Consider the following 22,633-nt stretch of genomic DNA (forward strand, 5'->3'; position numbering starts at 1 on the left):
TAACAGGAATCGAATAGTTTCTCTTTTGTAAAACAACTGTAGACTAAATCATTTATGTTTTCGAGGTTTAAGGTCTCTAATTTGTGTTTTTGAAATATAAAGCCTATGATTTATTGTTTGTATTTATGTTTCTTGATATGCCTGTAAACCAGAGTAATATGTGAATGTTAGTTTTTAACAAGGTAAGGGGAGCAAGTAGACTCAAACTCTCCAAGGTAGAAAAATGTGATTTTTTGAATTAATAAAACAACAACAGATGTTTGCATTTTTCCAAAGACTTGATGAATATGACTTATATCGGAGGAAATGAAGCTTCAAGATCAGGCACCTTGTTCCCCCCTATTAAACCTTAAGCTAAGCGTATGTAAGTAGTTTGTTTAAATGACATTTGTTTGTTTATACCTAATAGATCAGCTGTGATTTATTTCTAAATAAGTACAGTTATTGTCTTGAAGAACATATAGTATAGAGATAAGTGATAATTTTAAACTTTCAGTTATTTATTTAATAACAGCCCAGAGCTTATGGCACTCACTTTGCAGTCTGTGTTGCAAGACCAAAACATCTCACCAAAAATACTTTCCCTTTCATTCATAGGGGCGTTAAAATGTTATGGCTAATTCCCTATTTGTTGGTAAAGAGTAGCTCAAGAGTTCGAAGTCCGTGGAGTTGACAAAATAGCTTTCCTCTTGTCTTTAAACTAAGAATGGGTGGCGCAAATAGTTTTCGCTTAGCTTCGTGTGAAATACAACAAACGAATAAGCATTATAGCTATGCCATTTTCCTGAGCTTTTTATGATTTTCAGTATTACAAAGACCAGTTAATAAGCTCATTTTTGCATTTTCAGTTTCGAAAGTAAACGTCATGAGGACCTAATAGTGCGATTTAAGTATTCAGTTTTTCTCAAGGTGGGGTTTCTGTCATCAACTGAAATCCTTGTTCAAAAAATGTAAGTTTTATCCATTCCAACGCCAATCGGTGAGTAACATTTTTTTTTCTAGTTTTCTACTACATGATGGTCAAGACTCGATAAATATTAAAGCTCTTATCAACAATTAGACAGTTTCATTCGTTACAACTGATTTTTATCATTCAAGGTGAGCTAATTCATGTTCCTATATTAAACCTAATTAACGCTTCAACATTAACAAAATGATCGTTTGAAATATCCTAACTTTTGTGTTTTTTATGTTTACGATCTCCAATATAGTTTTTAACAACATTCACTTTCCTATGATGAGACTGATGGTTTCTATCGTAATATTCTTGTTTACACACTTTCATAAAGTTGCTTATTTAACCTTTATAATACATTTTAGTCTTAAATGACCTTTCCTTTACAATATAAATAGCAGAGTGTTTTATGTACTTTATGTTCACATAATTCAGAACTAAGAAGTATGTTAACAGCAGCTACAATTTTATCAAGTCTTCTGAACTGTGCACCAAAAATTTTAATTGATTTCGATTTATTATTAAGTTGAACAGCTTTCTTCAAAGAGTAATTTTACTTTAGTTTCAGATGTCTATTTTCTTACTGGGAAAAAAAAATCGTGATCTCTCATGATATTTCTCGGCAGCTATCGTAATGAGTCATTTAACATTTTCACTAGAATTTCAATGTGTTTCTACTTTCTTCTTCAGTGTAATGACACCTTTTTTGGAAATACAATTGAAAAACTGTTAAATCTCATTCTAATTATTGATAACCATTATTGTTTGTGTGAGTACGGTTGTTTGTCATATAATATTTTTATCTACTTAAGAAATTACATCAAACAAGGCTTTGTATGTTTACCGTTGTCCTTTATCATCATAATTTATTTCTCTTAATCTCGTAGGCCATGTAGCTTCTGAACAAGACATAATTTTAGAGAAAGTTTCGGATAAATTGATGTGATAACGTTGATTACAGTGAGCATCACTACTGCAACTCCAACACTCTGTAGTTGTTACTCTAAATGGTATAGTAATTATAGATGAAGTAGATTTTGAGTGAGGTAATTAGTAAAGGCTAATGAAGATAAATATGGATTGCTTATCAAACACGTATTGTGGTTATGTTACTAGTCTTATTTTGTTCCTAGGATGTTTATATGGCCTTCAATAACACTACGAATTTTATATTTTACATTTGTTTGTTTTTTTAAAATTTCGTACAAAGCTATCTGCGCTAGTCGTCCATAATTTGGCAGTGTAAGGCTAGAGGGAAGGCAGCTAGTCATCACCACCCACCCACCGCCAATTTTTTGGGCTACTCTTTTACCAACGAATAGTGGGATTGACCGTAATATTATAACGCCCCGACGGCTGAAAGGTCGACCATGTTTCGTGTTACAAGGATTCGAACCCGCGACCCTCGGATTACGAATCTAGTGCCTTAACCACTTGGTCATGCCGAGTCTTATAATTTAAAACATTCTGAAGATGATGATCTTAACGTTGAGATTCCTTTGTACATAAAAAGGTTATCATCCTCTTAAATTACTATCTATAATTAAAAAAAAAAGAGTTTATACGTTGGATGACAATATTGTCACATCTGTATTGTATTTCACATTCTTTTGCATTTTTTTAATTCACCTGTGTGGGTTAGCTACTTCATTCCAAAACTACCAATCTAATTTTATATATTTCGAAAATTCGAACAAAGTCAGATAAATGCTACATGCGCTAGTCGTTCTTCATTTTGAACTGGTAGACTACAGGGAAAGCAGTTAGTCAGTAGCACTCATTACCAAATATTGGACTATTCTAATCTAAAAGTTGGATTTGATAGTTATGCAGCTGTTATTTTCGTTTGTAGATGTTAACGTTTGAGACCTACAAAATACTCTTAAAATAATTACTGCACAATTACTAAAAGCTATAGTCAAGTTTGTCTGTCAGTCTGACTATTTACACAGCATTTATTTGTAGCAGGTTTTCAACTTGAATACTTTGTTGTTGTTTTTATGAGGGAAAGATTGAAGAATCACTCTCTGACAAATTAAAATTAATGTCTTAGTACTTTACAGAAAATATGAGACTTTTCAAATTGCGAACTCTTGCTGTGCACGTTCAAATATTTAACACAAATAATACTGTTTCACATAGGTTACATATTTTCCGAGTAGTTTCTTCTTCTAATGGTTCGAATTCTTCTGTGATTGAAACAGCAGTATTTTAAAGATAATATTAACCCAATTTAAGATAACGTAAAAGATAAATCAAATTGTTAATCTCGAAATTACAAAATACGGTGTAATGTTACTGAGCAAATATATTTATAGAATTTATTTTACGTTACATGCCAATATTTAACTTTTCATTAACAGAATTTATAACATTTAAGGTAATGGTTGAAATTAATCTGTCTATTTTGCGGATAAAAAAGAACGAAATAGATAAAGAATACTGAACCGCGATTGGTCGAGAAGAACTGGTTGGTGTCTGAAAAAACTTGCTAGATGTAGACCAATCACAGAATCATTCATTTATCTTTGGACGTGATCGTAACTTGAATGAAGGGTAGGTGTCATTGTTATTTTGTAATTTCATCTTCCTACTTTAGAATTACTTCCTGAAATATCCTGATTATTTGAACCTTCCTTATATATAACAGCTTATCTAACTAAAATCAAAGAGATACTGTTAGCACTGTCAGACAAGAAAGACAGTTTCTTAAAGCATGCTGGGGCAACAGGTAAGTTTTGTATACTTTTCTGATATGTTTAAAAAGAAACATTTATCTTTTATAGTCGGTACTTTATCTATTTTCTGGCTGCTACTATCATTCAATAAGCGATGCTTTTAGATTCTGTTATTGGCTCCTATTTAATGTTCTGATAATTTAAAATGGCTTTATGAAAGTTGAAGTCTGTGTTATTACGCTACTTTTTTCCCCGGTGATTACCATAGTTTTATTATTAAGTAAGTTCAAAACAGTTTAAAGGATTATAATTATATAGTAATCAGTCTTGCCATATTTCAGGCCTATAGTATGTGTCTTCATTATCCTGTGACGAGTTCCTCAACTATGATTAATGATGGTTATCTAATTATTTCCATTATCCCATGCTACATTGTTATTTTATGCTACTTTACATAGTACTGACATTAAATGACTGTTGTTGTTTGTTTAGTCTAATAAAAACGCTACGTTTCCGCAGTATATTTTCTCAATAGCAGGTTAAGTTTTTATATGATGTAGGTTTAGTTACACAGCATTGTATACGATTTGAAATGATTGAGCAAATTAAAGAGCAATCATTTGTCAGTGAGAAAAGTTTAATTTGTTTTCCGTAATTGTTCGAATAATTATTTACTTCTACTTTTTATTTAGCATTTCTGCAGTTAAGATGTAAATTTTACACGATGGATAATGAAAGCTAAACCAATGAATTATACTTATTGGCAAAATATAATTAAGAAAAGTTTTTCATTCAAAGAACTATCATCTTCTGATGGTTTTCATCATTTAGGTTTCTGGAGAGCATTTCTTCTTGTTTGTGGTCAGATCATTTTAACTTTACTAATGTAAGAAGTGATTTTGTAAATTTTATATTGCAGTAAATTTTGGGATGTTTAGTTTAAAAAGAACCTTGGGAATGTATCGTTGCAACTTAATTATATAAGTTAGTAAAAAACAAACAAACATAATTCAGATATATACAAGATTCTTTGTGTCTTCGCTTTTACAAGTAAATAGAACATTCATAACAGTTATAACATATGTTATAGTCTGAAATGCTACAGGTAACAGGAATGTTGGGCAGTTTTAAGCTTTCTTTCATAAGCGCTGAATATAAACGTGGGCTACAAAGGAATTGCGAGAGTTGACCCTGTAATAGAATTGTGTATTTCGAAGCTGGTGAGAAGGATTTAACGCCACAAAATACTTTCACAGTTTAAGCTGAGGTTATATTACAAGAGTGACAGTCAATTTTTTATGTGGATGATGAATTAGAGTGCTTCTCAGAGCTGGCTTCCTTCTGGCTAATAGTTTAGATAGCTTCAATAGCTTTGGCATAAATACAGATGGAAAAATTAGTATAAACCAAAATCAAGACATATTGAAAGCTCTTTTAAATTATTATATTAAGTATACAAGAATCTTGCTTAACATCTGCGATTTGATCACTATATTTACTCAATAAAGTATTAGATTTTGTACTTTTTCAGTTTAGTTTTTATTTTATAATTTGGAAATATATCCTCGATCTCAATAAAGTTATTTGACACGTTACTGCCCGAAATCCAAGAAACGTTATAATCCTGTCATAGTGATTAAAATACACAATGCTGCTTTTGTGTATTCTGAAATAAATTTGTTCGTTAGAGTGCTAGTTGTAAAACACTTGTACTTTATATATATAAAATAAAACAGTACTGATTGTGCGTGGCGTTTTATATATAATAAAACAAACTACTTGCATAGCCTTTCATAATTTTTATTTTATCGTTTTCGTAATTTCTTGATTACTTTTCAAAATGAATTAATAAATAAAAGTAAAAATTTATATATAATGTGTACTAGCTTTCTTTAAAATTCTAAAATGTAAGTACAAATAGATAAATTACACATACAATATATTTACAATGGCGTATTTCCTGTAAAGTAATTATTGTCACATTTTATATACATAAAAATAGTGATAAAACATTATTTTAAGGAAACTTCAGTACTTCTAGCTTTAATTGTCGATTTAGTTTTAATATGCTCGCCCTCGCAGCCGTGGGGGTGTATAATGTGACGGTCAATCCTACTTTCGTTGGTAAAAGAGTAGCCTAAGAGTTGGCGGTGGGTGGTGATGACTAGCTGCTTCACTCTAGTCTTACACTGCTAAATTAGGGACGGCTAGCACAGATAGCCCTCGAGTAGCTTTGTGCGAAATTCCAAAACAAACAAACACTGTCAGTGGGGTCCATACTTCATATAATTTCGAGACATTTTTTTATGTATCTCAATGTTAGAACATTCAAGTTGTTGTACTGGCCAGACCATTTTTACAAAAAACCACTCATATTCTAAGTAAAATACATAAAGGAACTTAAAAGCAAATATTAGAATTAATTGTAATATTGATGATATTTTTGTTAAATTTTCTTTATGTTAATAATATACATGTTAATTGACTGGTTAATAATTGCCAATATTTATAATTATAGTTTCTAGTTTTGTCCAATATCTTTATACAGGTGTGTTGTTCGAATCTTCCGACAAGGACATTGCCCGTTTGGATTATTTTAAGCGTCATTTGGGTGACTGCGCTGTCAGAATCTGTAGAAGGTACATTAAAAGAGACTGAAAGACAGAAAAGGGATGAAACAACTTTCAGTTTTAGCGATTGTAAGCAGTTATCGATATTTTTCATAATTTCAAATATGTTTTAATATAAGCATACAAATAAATGAAAGAATAGAGCATCAAAATTACATATGTTTTATACTATAAATTATTAAAATAAGCCCTATTAAAATATACATGTCTGTCCCAAACTATTTCATAATATGTAGGTTTTATTCTTCAGAGGAGAATGCACCTTAAAGGTCAATGTACTTAATAACTTTGGACTACACATGCACAAGGGTGAATTACATAACCTAGCTATAAAAGTAAGAAAAGTGGACGAGCAACACGAAAAGTGGGGGGATTTTTTTATTGTGTGACTCGAGTTAATTAAATAAACTGCTGGAAGGATAAGGGCTCTATCTATGGCTTAAAATACTCAAACCTGTGATTTGGTAGTGGACAAAAGAGTCAAAGTCTAGGAACGATGTTATAATTACTTTTCCTAAATAAATGATCATGTATAATAAATAATAAATAGAGTAATGTTTATCTTAGCGGTAAATATTAATCAAATTAATTAAAACATAATTTATTTTAATGTCTTTATAACTATCGCTGATTATCAGTAATATTATGTTTCTTCTTAATAATTATAAAACTAATTATATAATAAAATGTTATATAATTCTATGCGGCCCATCATAGCCAGGTGGTTAAGGCACTCGACTCGTAATCCAAGGTTCGCAGGTTCGAATCTCCGTCACACCAAACATACTTGCCCTTTTAGCCCTGGGAGCATCATAATGTGACTGTCAATCGCACTATTCTGTGGTAAAGAGTAGCCCAAGAGTTGGCGGTGGGTGGTTATGACTAGTTGCCTTCCCTCTAGTCTTACACTGTCAAATTAGGGACGGTTAGTGCAGATAGCCCTCTTGTAGATTTGCGTGAAATTCGTAAACAAAGAAACCATTCTGTGCACAGCAGAATCGAACCCCAGATTTTAACGTTTTAAGTGCACAAATGCTTAACTGTTGGGTTTCTACTTGAACTGATTTCCTGAAAGAGTAAATTAGATAGGTCCGCTAGGAGACTCGATAAAATAATTTTTTATAAGTTACGCTCGATAACATTATTTAACCCCTACTCCCCAGTGACTAAAAGGTAAGTCTTAAAAGACTTATAAGGGTAAAAATTGCGTTTCAGTTCCCACAATTAGCAGAGCACAAACATTGGAAATTGAATAGTTTTGTGTTTGCCATCCAAGTAAACGAACGAACGCCATTATTTAAACATAAAATACTTTTATATTAAAGCACTTCTGTTATGTATTTATTGTAAAATTTTTAATAATTTAGGTTTCTGTTAACATCAATACCACTGATAGCGGTAACAAGTTGACTTTCAAACTTTGTTATTATGTGAATCATTCAAGCAAAATAACAAGAAAAAGATAATATTTTAATGATAGCCGAAAAAAGGTTGAAATGTTTCTTTGTTTGTAATTCTACAAAGAAACATTTCTTTATTACATTTATTATTATTATAGAGCCAGGCTACAAGTGTTAACGTGTCAAATTATTTTATATAATTTAGTGTTTAGCAGGTCACGTTTGTTTGATGGGCTGCTTGGCAGAGGACGTGGCAATAAGGGAAATAGATATCAACATCGAGATATTCCATGTGTTTCCGACCACGGGGAATTAGGATCTTGTCAATCGATAAAAAAATGTCTGGAACAAGGTGGAAAAGTGAGCGGAAACTGTCGAGGTTCCTCTTCAGTATCCAATAAAATAAAGTGTTGTACTTGTAAGCAATTTCCTGTGTTTTTCTTCATTATAAAAGTTAGTAAGCTATAGACTGATAAATATATTTAGGAATTCATATTTAAATAAATGTTATGCATTTGAATCTAACAATTTACCTTAAATTCCTTAATCATAATTTTGCTAAAGCTTAACTTAAATATTGTGTTTTTTCTACCCTTTTGTGCTAAGCCTATAACTCGCCGAGTTGAAATTTTTCTGTGACACAAGGGCTAGGCTTATAACATATTATTTCGAAAGATGAATTGCAACTTAATCTTAAAAAATGAAATATATTATCATGATTACATAGCAAGAAATTATGCTCAACTCTATATCCCATGGTGCTTCGTCTTTATATAAATTTATTTTTAGAATAGAGCCGCATTAGACTATCCACGAGGAATTAAAGCTTGAAATCTGGTGTTGCAAGTTCTTAAAGTTAAGACTTACCGCTGTCCCGCTTAAGTGATAAAAAATGAAGTAATAAACATACAAGTAAACTTGATAAATATCCTACTATTAATAGCATAACTTAAGACAAAATGTTGACAGTTTATTATAACATGTAAACTATTGTAGATCACTATGACATGGGTGTGCTATTCTCTCACTCTACTTTCTCTTCTTATACATCTGCCTTATTAAGGACATGTTTGTTCTTATCAGGAATTTATTTACACCAATGTAAATAAAATAGGTTGCTCTTTGTCATTATACTCAATAACGTAGAGATTTAGAACTAGGTTTTATTTTTACTAGCAGCATGTTATTTTCTCCTCTTTATCCCTTTCAGTTTATTCGTTCTGCCTCACACCTTTCATTTTGGTTGAACTCCATTCTTTCATAGTTCTTTCTCAGAAACCAGGCCGAACACATCTTAAATAACGTGAAAGTCTCGTAATCTTTATAATTACTGAGAAAGAAGATAAGTGCTTACTACAATAATTTTATAATGACTAGGAATAACTGTTGTGGTCTTTAATCCCTTAGGGACTGAAGAAAAGCTAGCCGCTCTTTCACTTCTATCAACTCCAACTGATATTTCTTACAACTAACTTTGCAACATAATTCTCCCTTTTCCTGAATACATCAGTGTTGGTTGTATTCAATTTCGGCTGTTTCTTTGTAATCTCAGTATTATTTCAGGTTCACAAATTCCAGCGTATCATCACACTTTTCTTGTTTCACCACTCATATACGCTGATAATATATTTACATATATCACCTTGCCGTCCATGGTCTGTCTAGATATTTTACACACTTTATATTCTTATACATAAATCACGTAATACTTTAAAACTTCACAGTCTTTTATCTATACACTCGTGCGTAATTAATTAGGAAATTCCCTCCTTTTCTGCTTTACTTTTCATTAAGTTTACACATTATTACTCTTCTATTAATTTGTGTTACACCAGTTTTAAACTACAACAGGATGGATCTTAAGTCCCTTATCTACATTCAATAAAAGGTTTTATCACAGCGAGGTCATAGGATTATCTTAATAACTAAAGTGTGAGGACTCTGCATTTTGATAACTACTGACTAGTATATAGTTTAGAATTAATTCTTCAAAAATATTTACATGCTTTGCTTGCTCAAAAGAATGTTAAAAGAATTTTCTGATCAGTTTTATTACTATTAGTACGTATATAAGTCACCACACACATATATAAGTATCTGGTGCGACTCTAGTGTCCCATGGATTAAGTATATTTACATGATTCGTAGGTCACAGTACTTCTCTATTCCCTACATCTACCTCTGATGGCATTTCACCAACACGCTTAATTATATGGAAAGAAGATATCTATTAAACTGTTTGGGTACTGAGTCCAGTATCATAATTAACCGATTCACCTTAAGTTCTCATTTTCTAGCATTCTTATTATGCTGAAGCTTTTGTTTAGTTGTTCATTCTCACTCAGCTTTAGCCATGAACTTCTGCCCATTTTCTAACCTTCGCTTCAAACCCATCACATGCGCTAACACATTTCCTGACTTGGTTTTGCCGCCGAATCAACTTTTTAAAAATAAGTCGAATGGATGCTTAACATCTTTACAACATATTAACTCAAATAATAAAACTCCTGTTGTTTCTTGATGAACTTCGTAATATGTAAAAAACCATAAAAAAGTATCATATCTCAGTAAACAGGATTTTCTGTGCAATTACTTTTAACGTCGTCTTTGTTTTCCATTTGCTTTCTCACACATTTTATTTATTTAGAGCCAACTAGTACCAGTGAGTTTCATTCATGATTCTGTAGCCTTCATTAATTCTGACATTATTTTCTATTGAATAATAAATATATAAATTTAATGAAAAGTCTTCAGAAAACCCGACTTGTGAAAATATCACCATCACTTTCGAGCTGTTTTCTCTTTTTCACTAGAGTCTAGTGCTACTGCTTCTAATTTCTAGTGTCAGAATCAATCATTGCTAACATGCTGAACAACTGTTTACATAAGTCACTATATCACCAAACAAAACCTGTCATTGGTGGTTTTAGTGATTCTAGCTGTAATTTTAGCTATGTCTAAGTGTCCAACTGACAAATATTTCATCATGCTCTAAGTCTAACACTATTTATCTACACTTCTTTCCGCCAGTAATAATGCTTTTGCCCGAGTTTAGGAACTTCCGGTTCCTTTACCATGGATTTTTCCAAAATTTCTCCAAACATTATCTAAGCTCTCATCTTTTAATGACATTAATTTATTTGTTCTTGATCAATAATCTTTACTCTAACAGCAGTTAAAGATTCGTCAATATTTGTCTCATTTATTTGATGATTTATTTATTCGCTAATTCCTACCTCTGTTTCAGAGTTTCCTCTAAGCTCATTCGTTATCTGTCTAGTTTGGTTGTGTTACCTTACCACTGCTACTGAACCTGACAGCTGTTACTAAATATCAATCCGCTAATGTTCCTGTCTCACGTATAATTTGGAACACGACAGTTTCTATTATATTACCAAGCAGAACCTTGTGGGAAATTATCCCAGAAGTATTTCATCTTCAAAATCTCGACCTTCAATGTTACTTTACCAAGTAATACAGCATACTAAACCTCTGCTGCTGTGGTGCTAGACCCTATTAAATTTAACGTATGATCGCCCTTTGGTAACCTTTCTCTCTCTAGAGTTTTCTAATTACTAGTAGGTCTTCACTCATTCATAACAGGCCCGTTTATTTTCACATCTTATAAATATTACTTGAAGTTTTCTCTCTGTTTTCACACAACATTCTCCATTCTTTTTGTACTTTTCTTATTCTGCCTACAGAATGTAGCTATATGCCCGATTTTATCAAATACATTTTGGTAGTGGTTTGTAACTTCTCTTTTTATTTACAACGTCACTCTACCAAAACGTTCTCCATATATTACAGTGGAAAGCCGATCTAGTTTTATTTGCTTGTGATAAGTAGTTCTACTAGCTTGATTTTTACCTACTTTTAAACCACTATGTTTCCTGGTTACAACGTATATATATCCACTAATACCACTGTCTCACGTGTATTTGCTGGCTCCCTATCTTCTACTCATATTACTAAGCGTATTGATAATTTGGTCAAACTTTACTCTGGAGCATTAAATCTACAATACAGTACACCTAGATCCTTCTATCCATTTAACTAGCATTCTTTTCTTTAAATATATCATTTGCTGTTTATTCTAAAGCTCCAAGCTTCTTGTGATACGTATCCGAAATTAAATAATAGATCTCTAACGTATCTGTTTTCATTACATCTTACTTTATTTCGTCTGCACTATCAATCTTGTTGTATGTTGTAAGTAATTTCCTCATCATATTCTGTGGCTGTTATTCCTGTGCTCTCACTATTTTATGAAAATCACAAAAACTAAGTCTCCATCACTTTAAAAAGTCTAGTCAACTATACTTGGGTGCTTATATCATTTATGCCAGTCATAACACCAAACTTTCCCTGCCTTCCATTCATTAATTCAAATTCTCTCTGCCTAAGCCCTCTAGCTCTAACTATTTTTCTTACCTTCTATTGTCAAGCATTTTATTTCTAATTGTATCTTAACAAGATATAAATCGTTACATTAATAACCTTTGCAAATACTACTCACAGTTACCATAACTTCACTGAGCTCAAGTTTAGAAAAATCACTTCTTGTGATTTCTCCCTCAGTTGAAACTTCATGTATCTCTTTTTTTCTCAGATAACGACTACATGCTCTATCTAATTCTACACATTTATTCACAAACTGACTTTTTGTTAGCGATTTTCATTTTTCATCCATTATAGAAAGAATTTTCTACTCTTAAACAATTAAGCACATAATTATAACTAACAATAGCAGGATTAACTCATTCATCACTAAAAGCAAACTTGGCAAGATAAAAATAAAAAGGAAGCTTACAGTATTTTCCAACTTTTCTGCCTCATCAAGCTGATTTTCGTTCTGGGTTTTCTTGATATGGTTCCAGCTTCAAACTGTTTTTACATTGTTTCTTTTTGATTCCCAATAAACTGATCAATCCCACCTTTACTAGTACTTGTTGTAACTCACTTTTACACTATTTTCTTATGATCGTGCTATTCTAACACTTCGATTTCCGTCCTTATTCATCTACGTTATTTAGATTGTAATTATTCCTATCAGGAATTGACCTAAACCAATGTAAGCATAAAAAATTGCTACTTATTACCATAATTACTAATACATAAACTTAGAATTGAGTTTTGTTTCTTATTGGTATCACATGACTTTCTTCCTTCACCTTTTCAATTTATTCGTTTTCTCTCACATATTCTAATATATCTTTTTTTGTTGGACTTTTCTCTTTTATATTACTTTCTCAAAACCCAGGCAGAACACTTCTGTTTTTCTTATATCGGATTACTAAGTTTCATAGTCATAGAGGTCTCGTAAGATCCACAGTCTTTGTACAAGAAAGGTGACCACTCATTCCAATAATTTTCTCATGACTTAGAGTGCTGTAATCTTCAAATTCTTTAAGGGTTGATAAAAAAGCCGCTTTCTGAGCTTCATCAACTCCCACCGATGCTCCTTACTTCATAAAAAAGGCAATTGTTACAACTACTTTTTAAAATAAATAGAAAGATAATTTTTTATTGAAAACAATGAACGTTGCTGTTAGACGGGAACAACTGGGACTGTTTTTCTACAGTTTATTGTTCCATATTTTACATTAACTTTGGCTTCCAGTGTTTTTTAAGAATTTCTTTATGAGTATTGTAATTCATTATTAATAGTGATAATTCTTCTTCAACAAAACATTACATAAAGAGTGACTGGTCGTAATTCAAATTAAAAAAAAAAGATAAAATATTTTTCATTAGCTATTATTTATAAAGCCAATTGTTATTAATTTTTATAGGAACATATTACAATAAACCTCTTGTTAATATTGAAACAATGCAAACAAGCAAAATACTTACATTATCTTTTTATCATAAATTATGATATTAACTATAGTATTTTGGAAACATTGTTGTGCTTAAGTTAAAAAAGTAATTTCCTTACATTTTTATAATATTTAGCAGTATTCATTTTTTTATATATACAACTTGTTTATTATAAACCTACTTTAGCGAAAATGCCTATATTATTTATTGTGTTTTTAGTTTCAAGTAAAACTCGTTTAAGAACATGAAATAAAAGAACGAATACGATACAACTGGCCTGCTTTTTATTTAAATTCGAGGTCTTCCTTCTACGATATTAGCGTGAGAAATTACTTCTATGAAAATTTTTCTTTTATAGTCACTGCTACGTGTGATGACATCATTAAAGAGAATGCTACAGTTTTCCGGAATCCAGAATTTCCTCAAGGTCATACAGAGTCAGGATCGTGCCAAGTCAGTGTGGCTGTTAAACCTGGAATTTGTCAGCTTAGGCTAGATTTCTTCCACTTCTCTCTTGCTCCCCCTGCCCGTTTTGGACCCTTTCGAGGAAAATGTGTCCATGATACTTTTACAGTGTCCACTGGAATTGGCGAACTATCTTTTCCAACACTCTGTGGAGAAAATTCCGATCAGCATGGTAACAGATTATACTCTATTTTAGTAACTTTTTTAAATATTTTGAAATTTTTATTAATTTCAGCTTTTACTATCTATGGGAAGGAATCACACAATTGCAATTATGATACATTATACGCTGTGTAAAAGATACTGTTTACAGAATATGGTAGGAAAATGCATTAAAAATTTTCATAATATAACTTTACTCATTTTACTAATTCTTTTGGTTACTACACTGTTTAAAATTGTGTTTTTACCCATTTTTTTCTAATTTCTATATGAAATTAATTTTATATACAATATATTTTTAGTGAAACATGTTCCAAAAGTCACCTTGCCTTACTTATAGAGAAAATCCTAACTTAAATCTAGTACGTAAGTGTAGAAATATCCAACCAAGGCGAATCAGAAGCCACAACAGAACTGTGTTGAAATAGATCAGTATCCTTCCTTTTCTATCTTACAATTGTTGGAGAACAGTTAGCAATGAGTTTAAGAATTTTGAACTTTTAGTAAAGCTCACTCAGTATAAAAAGATGTAAGTTGTACTACCATAAAAACTATGTTTTTTCATTATGATTTGTTCAAAAGTAACCAATAGTTCTTCCTTATTTTACTCGAAACTTTACACATTATTTCTTTCATCTTTCGGTGATTTTGTTTTTGTGTATAACACTTTTTTTTTCTATTTTCAGTGTTTGTTGACACGTCCCAGGCTGATGAAGCCTTTATAAGCTTCCACTTTGGAAAGCAAGATTTTTCTCGTAAATGGGCTATACAGGTTTTGCAAATTCCTTGTCAAGCACCCGAGGCAGGTATGACAAAACACATATAAAGTATCTTTATCTTTACGACATTCAATAATAGTACACCTGGTATGGCTAGGTGGTTAAGACTCTCGATTCGTAATCGGAGAGTTCGAGTCTCCGTCACACCAAATTATTTCCTCTTTTAGCCGTGAGAGCATTATAATGTGACGGTCATTTCCCTTATGCGTTGGTAACAGAGTAATTCACGAGTTGGCGGTGGGTGGTTATGACTAGTTGTCTTCCCTCCAGTTTTACATTGTTAAATTAGATACGGCTAGTGCAGATAGCCCTCATGTAGATGTGCGCGAAATTCGAAAACAAACCATTCTGTGCACAGCAGAGAATTAATTAAAACATAATTTATTTTAATGTCTTTATAACTATCGTTGATTATCAGTAATATTATGTTTCTTCTTAATAATTATAAAAAACTAATTATATAACAAAATGCAAATGATTTTGTATTTCCATACGATTTATACTTAAATTAGTATTGCTATTTTAATACTTGTTGCTGTTGTTTCTACTGTATAAAGCTGAACAGAGGGCTATTTCCATTCTGTGCGGCCCATAATGGCCAGGTGGTTAAGGTACTCGACTCGCAATCCAAGGATCACGGGTTCGAATTCCCGTCACACCAAACATGTTTGCCCTTTCAGCCGTGGGAGCTTTATAATGTCGCAGTCAATCCTACTATTCGTTGGTAAAAGTGTTGACGGTGGGTGGTTGTGAATAGCTGCCTTCCCTCTAGTCTTACACTGCTAAATTAAGGACGGCTATCACAGATAGCCCTCGAGTAGCTTTGCGCGAAATTCAAAACAAACAAACAGTGATCCTGAAAATTGTTTTTCGATGAGTATATATAGATGTAATGTCTTAGAGACAAGTGGTCTTTTGTAGTAGTTTAGTAAGTAATTCTTTTATCTATTTTGGTATTTACTAAATAATTTACACCTCATATTATATATATATTTCATTGTTTTGGAAAAAAAAAAACATCCTCAATATGCAGTTATCTCTCCATGTATAATCGTACTGTCTGTTATATGTCCATGTAACTACTTTGCAGGATGTGGATAGATATTTACCAGCCGTTGTTACTTGTTCTAACAGTAACACTCTAGTTCAGTTATGAATGTATTAAAGCTTCAAAGTGTTACCTTGATGGTTACATCAACATGTGTTGGTCATTAGCGCAATTGAAGACATCAGGTTTCTCTGTATATTCAAACCTTACACTCAAGCGTGCTGAAAATAATAGTAACCGAATAAGTCAGTGATTTTATCAAATTAAATACTTAACTCTAAATACATTAAATAATATTTTAAGGATTCTTGATAAGTTGGTGAAACCCTTCGATTAAAAATCAAAAGATCTTTATATAGTAGTTGCAGATAATCTAAAAGTGGCTTAGCAGACATATTAGGTGCTTATGAAGTTAGAGATCGCGTTTAGGTCTCAGCAGACAGAGAGCTGATTGCTTTGAGTTAAAACACAAACGTATTTTAATACAAATGCATTGATTGATTTTTATAATTGCCTGTTCATCTCATATCATCGACTGAGTAAATAAAGTGTAATATTTTATCTAATTTGTGTATGCCTTTGTAATCGTTCATAAGTTTTTATAAAACCATTTCATGAGATCAAAACCTTAATGAAATTGATGAGTAACAACTAATAGCTTCTCATTTATGTTTGGTTGAATTAGATCAAATTTGTTATAAGTATAGAAAATAAAGGAAACATGATAGCAAAACCTAATCAACTTCAACTTAATTTATACGGACTTTTTATATGATCCCTTGCCACGCATCTCTATTCATGTTGGAATCATGAATTAAGATGAAAACTCGTCAAATTTTGAGAAATAATAATCATTTTACATGTATTTCGTCATTTATAATAAACTCATATGTGCTTCTCTTTTTTTTTAGCGCCTCCTGGCTGTCTACAGTATTACACTGGCGCAACCAATGTAATCAAAAGCTTTAATTTCAATGAAAATCCCAGTGGAGTGCATTTCTTGAATAACATTTTTTACAGTATCTGTATTCGTCGCGAATTAGGTAGATGCTCTATAACAGTAAGTACCCCAATTATATATACATGTGTCATAATTTCAACAATTATTTTTACGCAATGCTGTAGCCTTTCTGTACTGTTGTATGGTTATGGTTGGAATATTGTTTTTATTACGTTAAACTGATAAGATAAAGGGCAAAATTATATGTACATATATATATTCTAACAACAATATTTGTATGAAATTTAATGTAATGTAATGTAAGTCTGGCGCTCTTTTAATAGATACATTTTTTGTAACCATGAATGATATCCAAGTCACATTAATGACATATTTTGAAACATAATTAACATTGTTAAATTAAAAATAAAAGAAACAATTTGAATAAGTTCATTTATTTTTATGTGTATTTCATAGCATATTTCAACTTATATTCATTTCTCGTGGTTAGTATCAAGCAGAAGGTCGCAATGGTTTCAACATAGGCCCGGGTCACAAGGCAAGGGTAGGATCGCAGTGTTGTAGACAGGCTTACTTGTTTATTCCTACAGGATCTGTGGGAAGCAGGGCTTTAGGAAATATTGGAGACAGGTTTTGTGGACGAGGGCTATCGAGAACAGGTTTTGTTACAGGTAACATCAATTTTTATATCTTCATCAGTGCGATTTTTAATTCAAAATAGGCTTAAAAGAGCAAATTTATAAATATTTTATATTAACTTATATCCATTAACGTTGTTACATTGTTATGGAATAGGTATTAAAATTAAAATTATGCCACAAATATGGAACCGCTTCACCCAAATAATCCACCCTAAATTTCTACAGAATTTCCAACTTGCACACTTTTATTTAATAACAGAGGCCTGCGGTGGTTTTATTGTCTTTTTACATGTTGTATAATAATTCCTCTACGTTGAATCTGAAATTAATATCCATTTTGTCTATCGCGTTCTGATTTTTCATAAAACGTCATAACGCATTACATAAAAGAAAGACCACAACACGTAATTTTGAGACCAGAAAACGTAAATTTCACAAAACAAATCAGTATGAATGAAGATACATAACGTTTGACATCAACGTTCCTCACTTTTCTTCAGGTTTTTTGTATTTTGTTAATAAAAAAATAATAAAAAAATGTTCATTGTGGTAAACGAAATAATAATTTGATCTGAATAAGTTTATTTTATCTCTTTCCGATTTGTTATAAAGAAATCCCTACGTGATTAAAAATAATATTATTTTCAAAATCTAAGTAACCGAATTACGTCAGGGTTCGTTATTAAAACCAGAACAACTTCTATGAAATTTAAATTCGCAAGTCTGTGTAATTAGTCATCCCGCCAAGCTAACTAGACTAAATGTGACAATTAGCTATCAAGAACCTAACGTTATCTAAATTTTCCATAATGTAGTCTCTGTGAACGAGAATTTAACTTTTAACATAGTTTAATATTTATTAATATGTTTATTTGTTTTGACTTTTCGCAAAGCTACAAAAGGCTATCTGCGCTAGTCGTCCTTAATTTAGCAGTGTAACACTAGAAGGAAGGCAGGTGGTCATCACTACCCACCACCAACTCTTCAGTTACTCTTTTACCAAGGACAGATGATTCTTTTAAACAAATGAACAATAAGATATGCCTATATTTTATTGGTTAAATAACAAACCTTAACAAACTCTACACGGTACAGTTATAACCTTTTTTGTCGCTATAGTTGTAAAGATGAACAGACAAAATTTCTTCAACACAAACAATTTACATAAAGACACACTGTAAAATTTACACCTTGACGATCAGGTTAGAGAACGCCAAAAAATCCTTTCCAAGTCCATAAGCATATGAATAAAAACAAACAATTTTTTTCTGAAGAGAATGTCACAGTACTAAAACATGCGTCTGTTTTAGTATATGCACAGAATAAATAATCTATTTTTATTAAAAGACATAATAAGTGTAAAACTTGTATAACTCACTTTATAATGATCACACAAATGATTGAAACATTGCACGTATTCTAAATATTAATCTTACCTAAACTGTAAATTATAATATCAGTAAGTGAACTCAAAACGAAAATGTTAATTCTAATATGTTTGTATTTAGAGCTCTATTCATTGCTTGATATAACCATCAGGCTTGGAAACCTATAGTCTGATGAAGAAATGAAGTTAAGCTAACATTAGCATTCCCTCTACTAGAGTGTATGTTTGATGAGAAAAGGAATTTAAAAGTATTATTTGCACTCTTAGCCAATATATATTGTTTCTACTAAATACTTTACACTTGCTTAATTTTCGATTTTTTATTTCAGCAAAAATCTCGCCCTTTCTCTTGGCATTTGTGAGTTCTGATCTATTAGTAGGAGAAGGCGGTGTTGGTCCTTTACGTTATGGCGTCTATGATAGATATGTTTCTGGACGCAACCTAAAAGATTTCCCAACAAATAATAATAGATCTGGAAATCCTATTGAATTGGAAAGGCAAACAAAAGCCAGAGCAATGGCATGGGAAAACCAGCATTACACAGATTTTGATTATTCAGCCGAAGAAAGTTTTGAAAATGCAGATGAAGACCTAGCATACAGTTTGCTAGAAAAACAGTTGTCTCTTGTTGATAACCATACTACACTAAACGAGTTGATAGAATCCAGAGTGAATGTATTCGTAAATGACTTTACAGATGACCAAAATGGAATTGAAAGTTATGACTATAATTATTTTCTACATGAAGAAGACTCTACAAGATATTACAATGATTTTGATTATTATAACACAGAAGGAGAGACTGTGGATTATTACGATGATTATCTTGACGAAGAAGACCCTGATTCTCAAATTACTGAACTTCAAATTGAAGATGAATCTCTTTTATTACTTTACGACAAAGCAGATGAAAAGTTTGAGTGCTTAGGATCATGTAGCAGTGCCTGTGATGGCAAATGTGAAGAAGATTGTGAAGGTGAGAAAACAGATGACAAGTGTAACAACTGTCGTATCATCTGTGACTCCCAAATGTCAGACAAACTGTAAGAACAAAGTTAAAAAACTACTTTGATGACATCTTGCTTTTAAAATCCAACGAAAAGTTTAAATGTAATTACGACTGCTATGACGACTGCACTGACGATTGCATAAAAGACTGTAGAAGGAAAGTGGTATGCTCCAGAGACAGAAGTGATAAGGGAAGAGGCAATGGAGAAAGTAGAGAAATAAAAGGACATCATTGTAAGTCTCAAATAAATGAATGCAAAGAGAAAAACAGCAAATGTAAAAATAAATGTCGGGGAAAATGTAACAAAAGATGTAAACATGATGATAAACCGTTAAACAAAAGGAATTGCAAGAATAAATGTACATGGCTATGCAGTGGCCGTTGTGACAGATTTTGTCGTCGTCTTCCGAACGGGTTTCGTCGTGGACTGTGTAGGAGAAACTGCAAACGTCACTGCTGGAGAGAATGCCCTAGTATCTGTAACCCAAAGAAGAACTTTGGTTGTGATTGCGACTGCGAAGCGAAACAAAGTAACCCATGCAAAAGGATATGTCGCTTAAATCTGATACGTAGACGATGGAGAGCAAGTGGGTTCCAGCTTCGTTACACACAAAACCCTTGCTAGTATTTGTTTCTAAAACGACAACTGACCGTAGTACTGGGTATGTTATTACAGGAATTATTAACACGGTCTCACAAATAACAACAAACGACCAATCTAGAAAGCAGAAAATTATCTGTGTCCATATTTTATTATTTACGTGTTTGTTTTGACAGTTATTTATTTTACTGTTTTTGAACATTATGAAAAAATCATTAAAATCATGTCCGTTTTCTAATTATATGTATCATATGAAGAATATATAAATTACGAATATTTATATTTTAATATGAATAACATATGAATAAACACGCCCTAAAGCTAGAATTTATGTATAAAATGATGCAAGCTAAGTATTTTAAAGTTATTAATCAATAGAAAACATGACTTCAGAATGAAGATCGGGTATTATTAATTTGAATTTTGTTTTCAGCTTGATTATTTTAACAATAATAACACTTACTTTTGTAGAAATATTATTATATCTTTAATAAACAGTTTTACATCTTGCTTGACTTTTCTTTTATATATTTTTATCAAATGCATAATTTTTTAATTTTTTTCCCTATTGTTTTGAACGACGTATTCTATTTTTCTTAATTTTAACTTTTTGTTGCAAGTGGTATTTGCTAAAATTTACAGTTTACTAACAGTAACGAACACTGCACTGTTTACTGCGAAGTTATTAAAGCTGTTGGCCGGTATGCTCGCCCTTTCAGCCGTGAGGGCGTTGTAATGTGACGGTCAATCCCACTATTCGTTGGTAAAAAAGTAGTCCAAGAGTTGGCGGTGGGTGGTGATGACTAGCTAACTTCCCTATAGTCTTACACTGCTAAATTAGGGATGACTAGCGCAAATAGCCCTCGTGTACCTTTGCTCGAAATTTAAAAACAAACAAACAATTAAAGCTGTTTTTTGTTAAACACAAAACTATACAATCAACTATTTGTGTTGTTTCCTCTACAGGTATCGAATTCTGTTTTTTAGCGCCAGACTTACCAGTGGCGGGAAACAATTATTAAAATATCCTGCCCAATGTATATTAAACAATATTGCATCGTGTCATGAAACAGGTAGAAGTATATTAAATATGGAGACTCTTTAGACTTGGTTACTAGCAAGTCAATAGATAATTCAGTATAAGCTCAGATTTCTTCTGAAACTTCTGTTAACCCCATATATTGAGTTCCAAGACATCACTACCTTAGTTTCAAAAAAAGTCAAAATTTAGCTACATAAAATAGAATTTTAATATGCAATATTACGTTATGTACTATAATTTATCCTGGATGAGAATTCAGTTTATTATGTTGCATATTACAATTTCAAATAAACTGAAACTGAGCTGAATTAATATTTGGAAAGTTAATTGAATGTTAATATCTATGAAATTTATGATATTTACCAACAAGATTCATATACACAATTTTCTTTCTTAACACAAGTATATTTTAATATACAAACAATATAATTTTTGATAACGGTTATCACAAAAAATGATTTATATACAAATGTTTTACAAAATTACAAACAATGTTGAATCTTTTATCTGATTTGGAACTTTCTTGGTATCTTTTTGAGGGTTCACAACGACCAAATTATTTCTGAGTTGAAATAGGTACAATCGACTTAACAGGGAGCTAGCTAGTTCTTCGCTGATCACAGGTTCTCTAAATTCTTCTTTCTGTAAAGTTAAATTTTGTTTTGTTTGTTATTAAGCACAAACCTACACGTTACAGGTATGGAAATTAGGTTTCTAGCAATGTAAGTTCACAGACATGCCGCTGTGCCATTCAGAGGCGTTATTAGTGATAGGTTCAGTAATATCTTGGTCTTATTAAGTGTTACCTTATCGAAAGTTATCCTCCCTTTAGGGAAACCACAGAGTAGCAAGCTTTGTCGCCTGCAACACAAAACATACTTTGTGACAATAATTTGAAATCGGGTTTCAAATTTTGATTAAGCTGAAAAACGTAAACTGTTCATAGATCCAAAAAGCACGACAACCATATATAAATTTAAAACAACAACAACAACAACTGAAACCAAAAAAATCTAGGAAAATTTATTGATATAGTTTGTTTGAAGTTAAG

General features: G+C 31.7%; 1 protein-coding gene across 1 annotated transcript; it reads left to right on the forward strand.

The window, feature by feature from the left end:
* Positions 1-306: 306 nt before the first annotated feature.
* LOC143223895 (uncharacterized) lies at positions 307-20,564 on the forward strand. Its single transcript, XM_076452370.1, has 8 exons — positions 307-364; positions 3,606-3,686; positions 13,728-14,123; positions 14,800-14,919; positions 16,852-17,000; positions 17,392-17,572; positions 19,259-19,973; positions 20,315-20,564. The coding sequence occupies exons 1-8, from the start codon at positions 307-309 to the stop codon at positions 20,562-20,564; spliced, it is 1,950 nt and encodes a 649-aa protein (XP_076308485.1).
* The last annotated feature ends 2,069 nt before the right edge of the window (positions 20,565-22,633 follow it).

This window comes from Tachypleus tridentatus, chromosome 8, assembly GCF_004210375.1.
Source record: "Tachypleus tridentatus isolate NWPU-2018 chromosome 8, ASM421037v1, whole genome shotgun sequence".
Taxonomy (NCBI): Eukaryota; Metazoa; Arthropoda; class Merostomata; order Xiphosura; family Limulidae; genus Tachypleus; species Tachypleus tridentatus.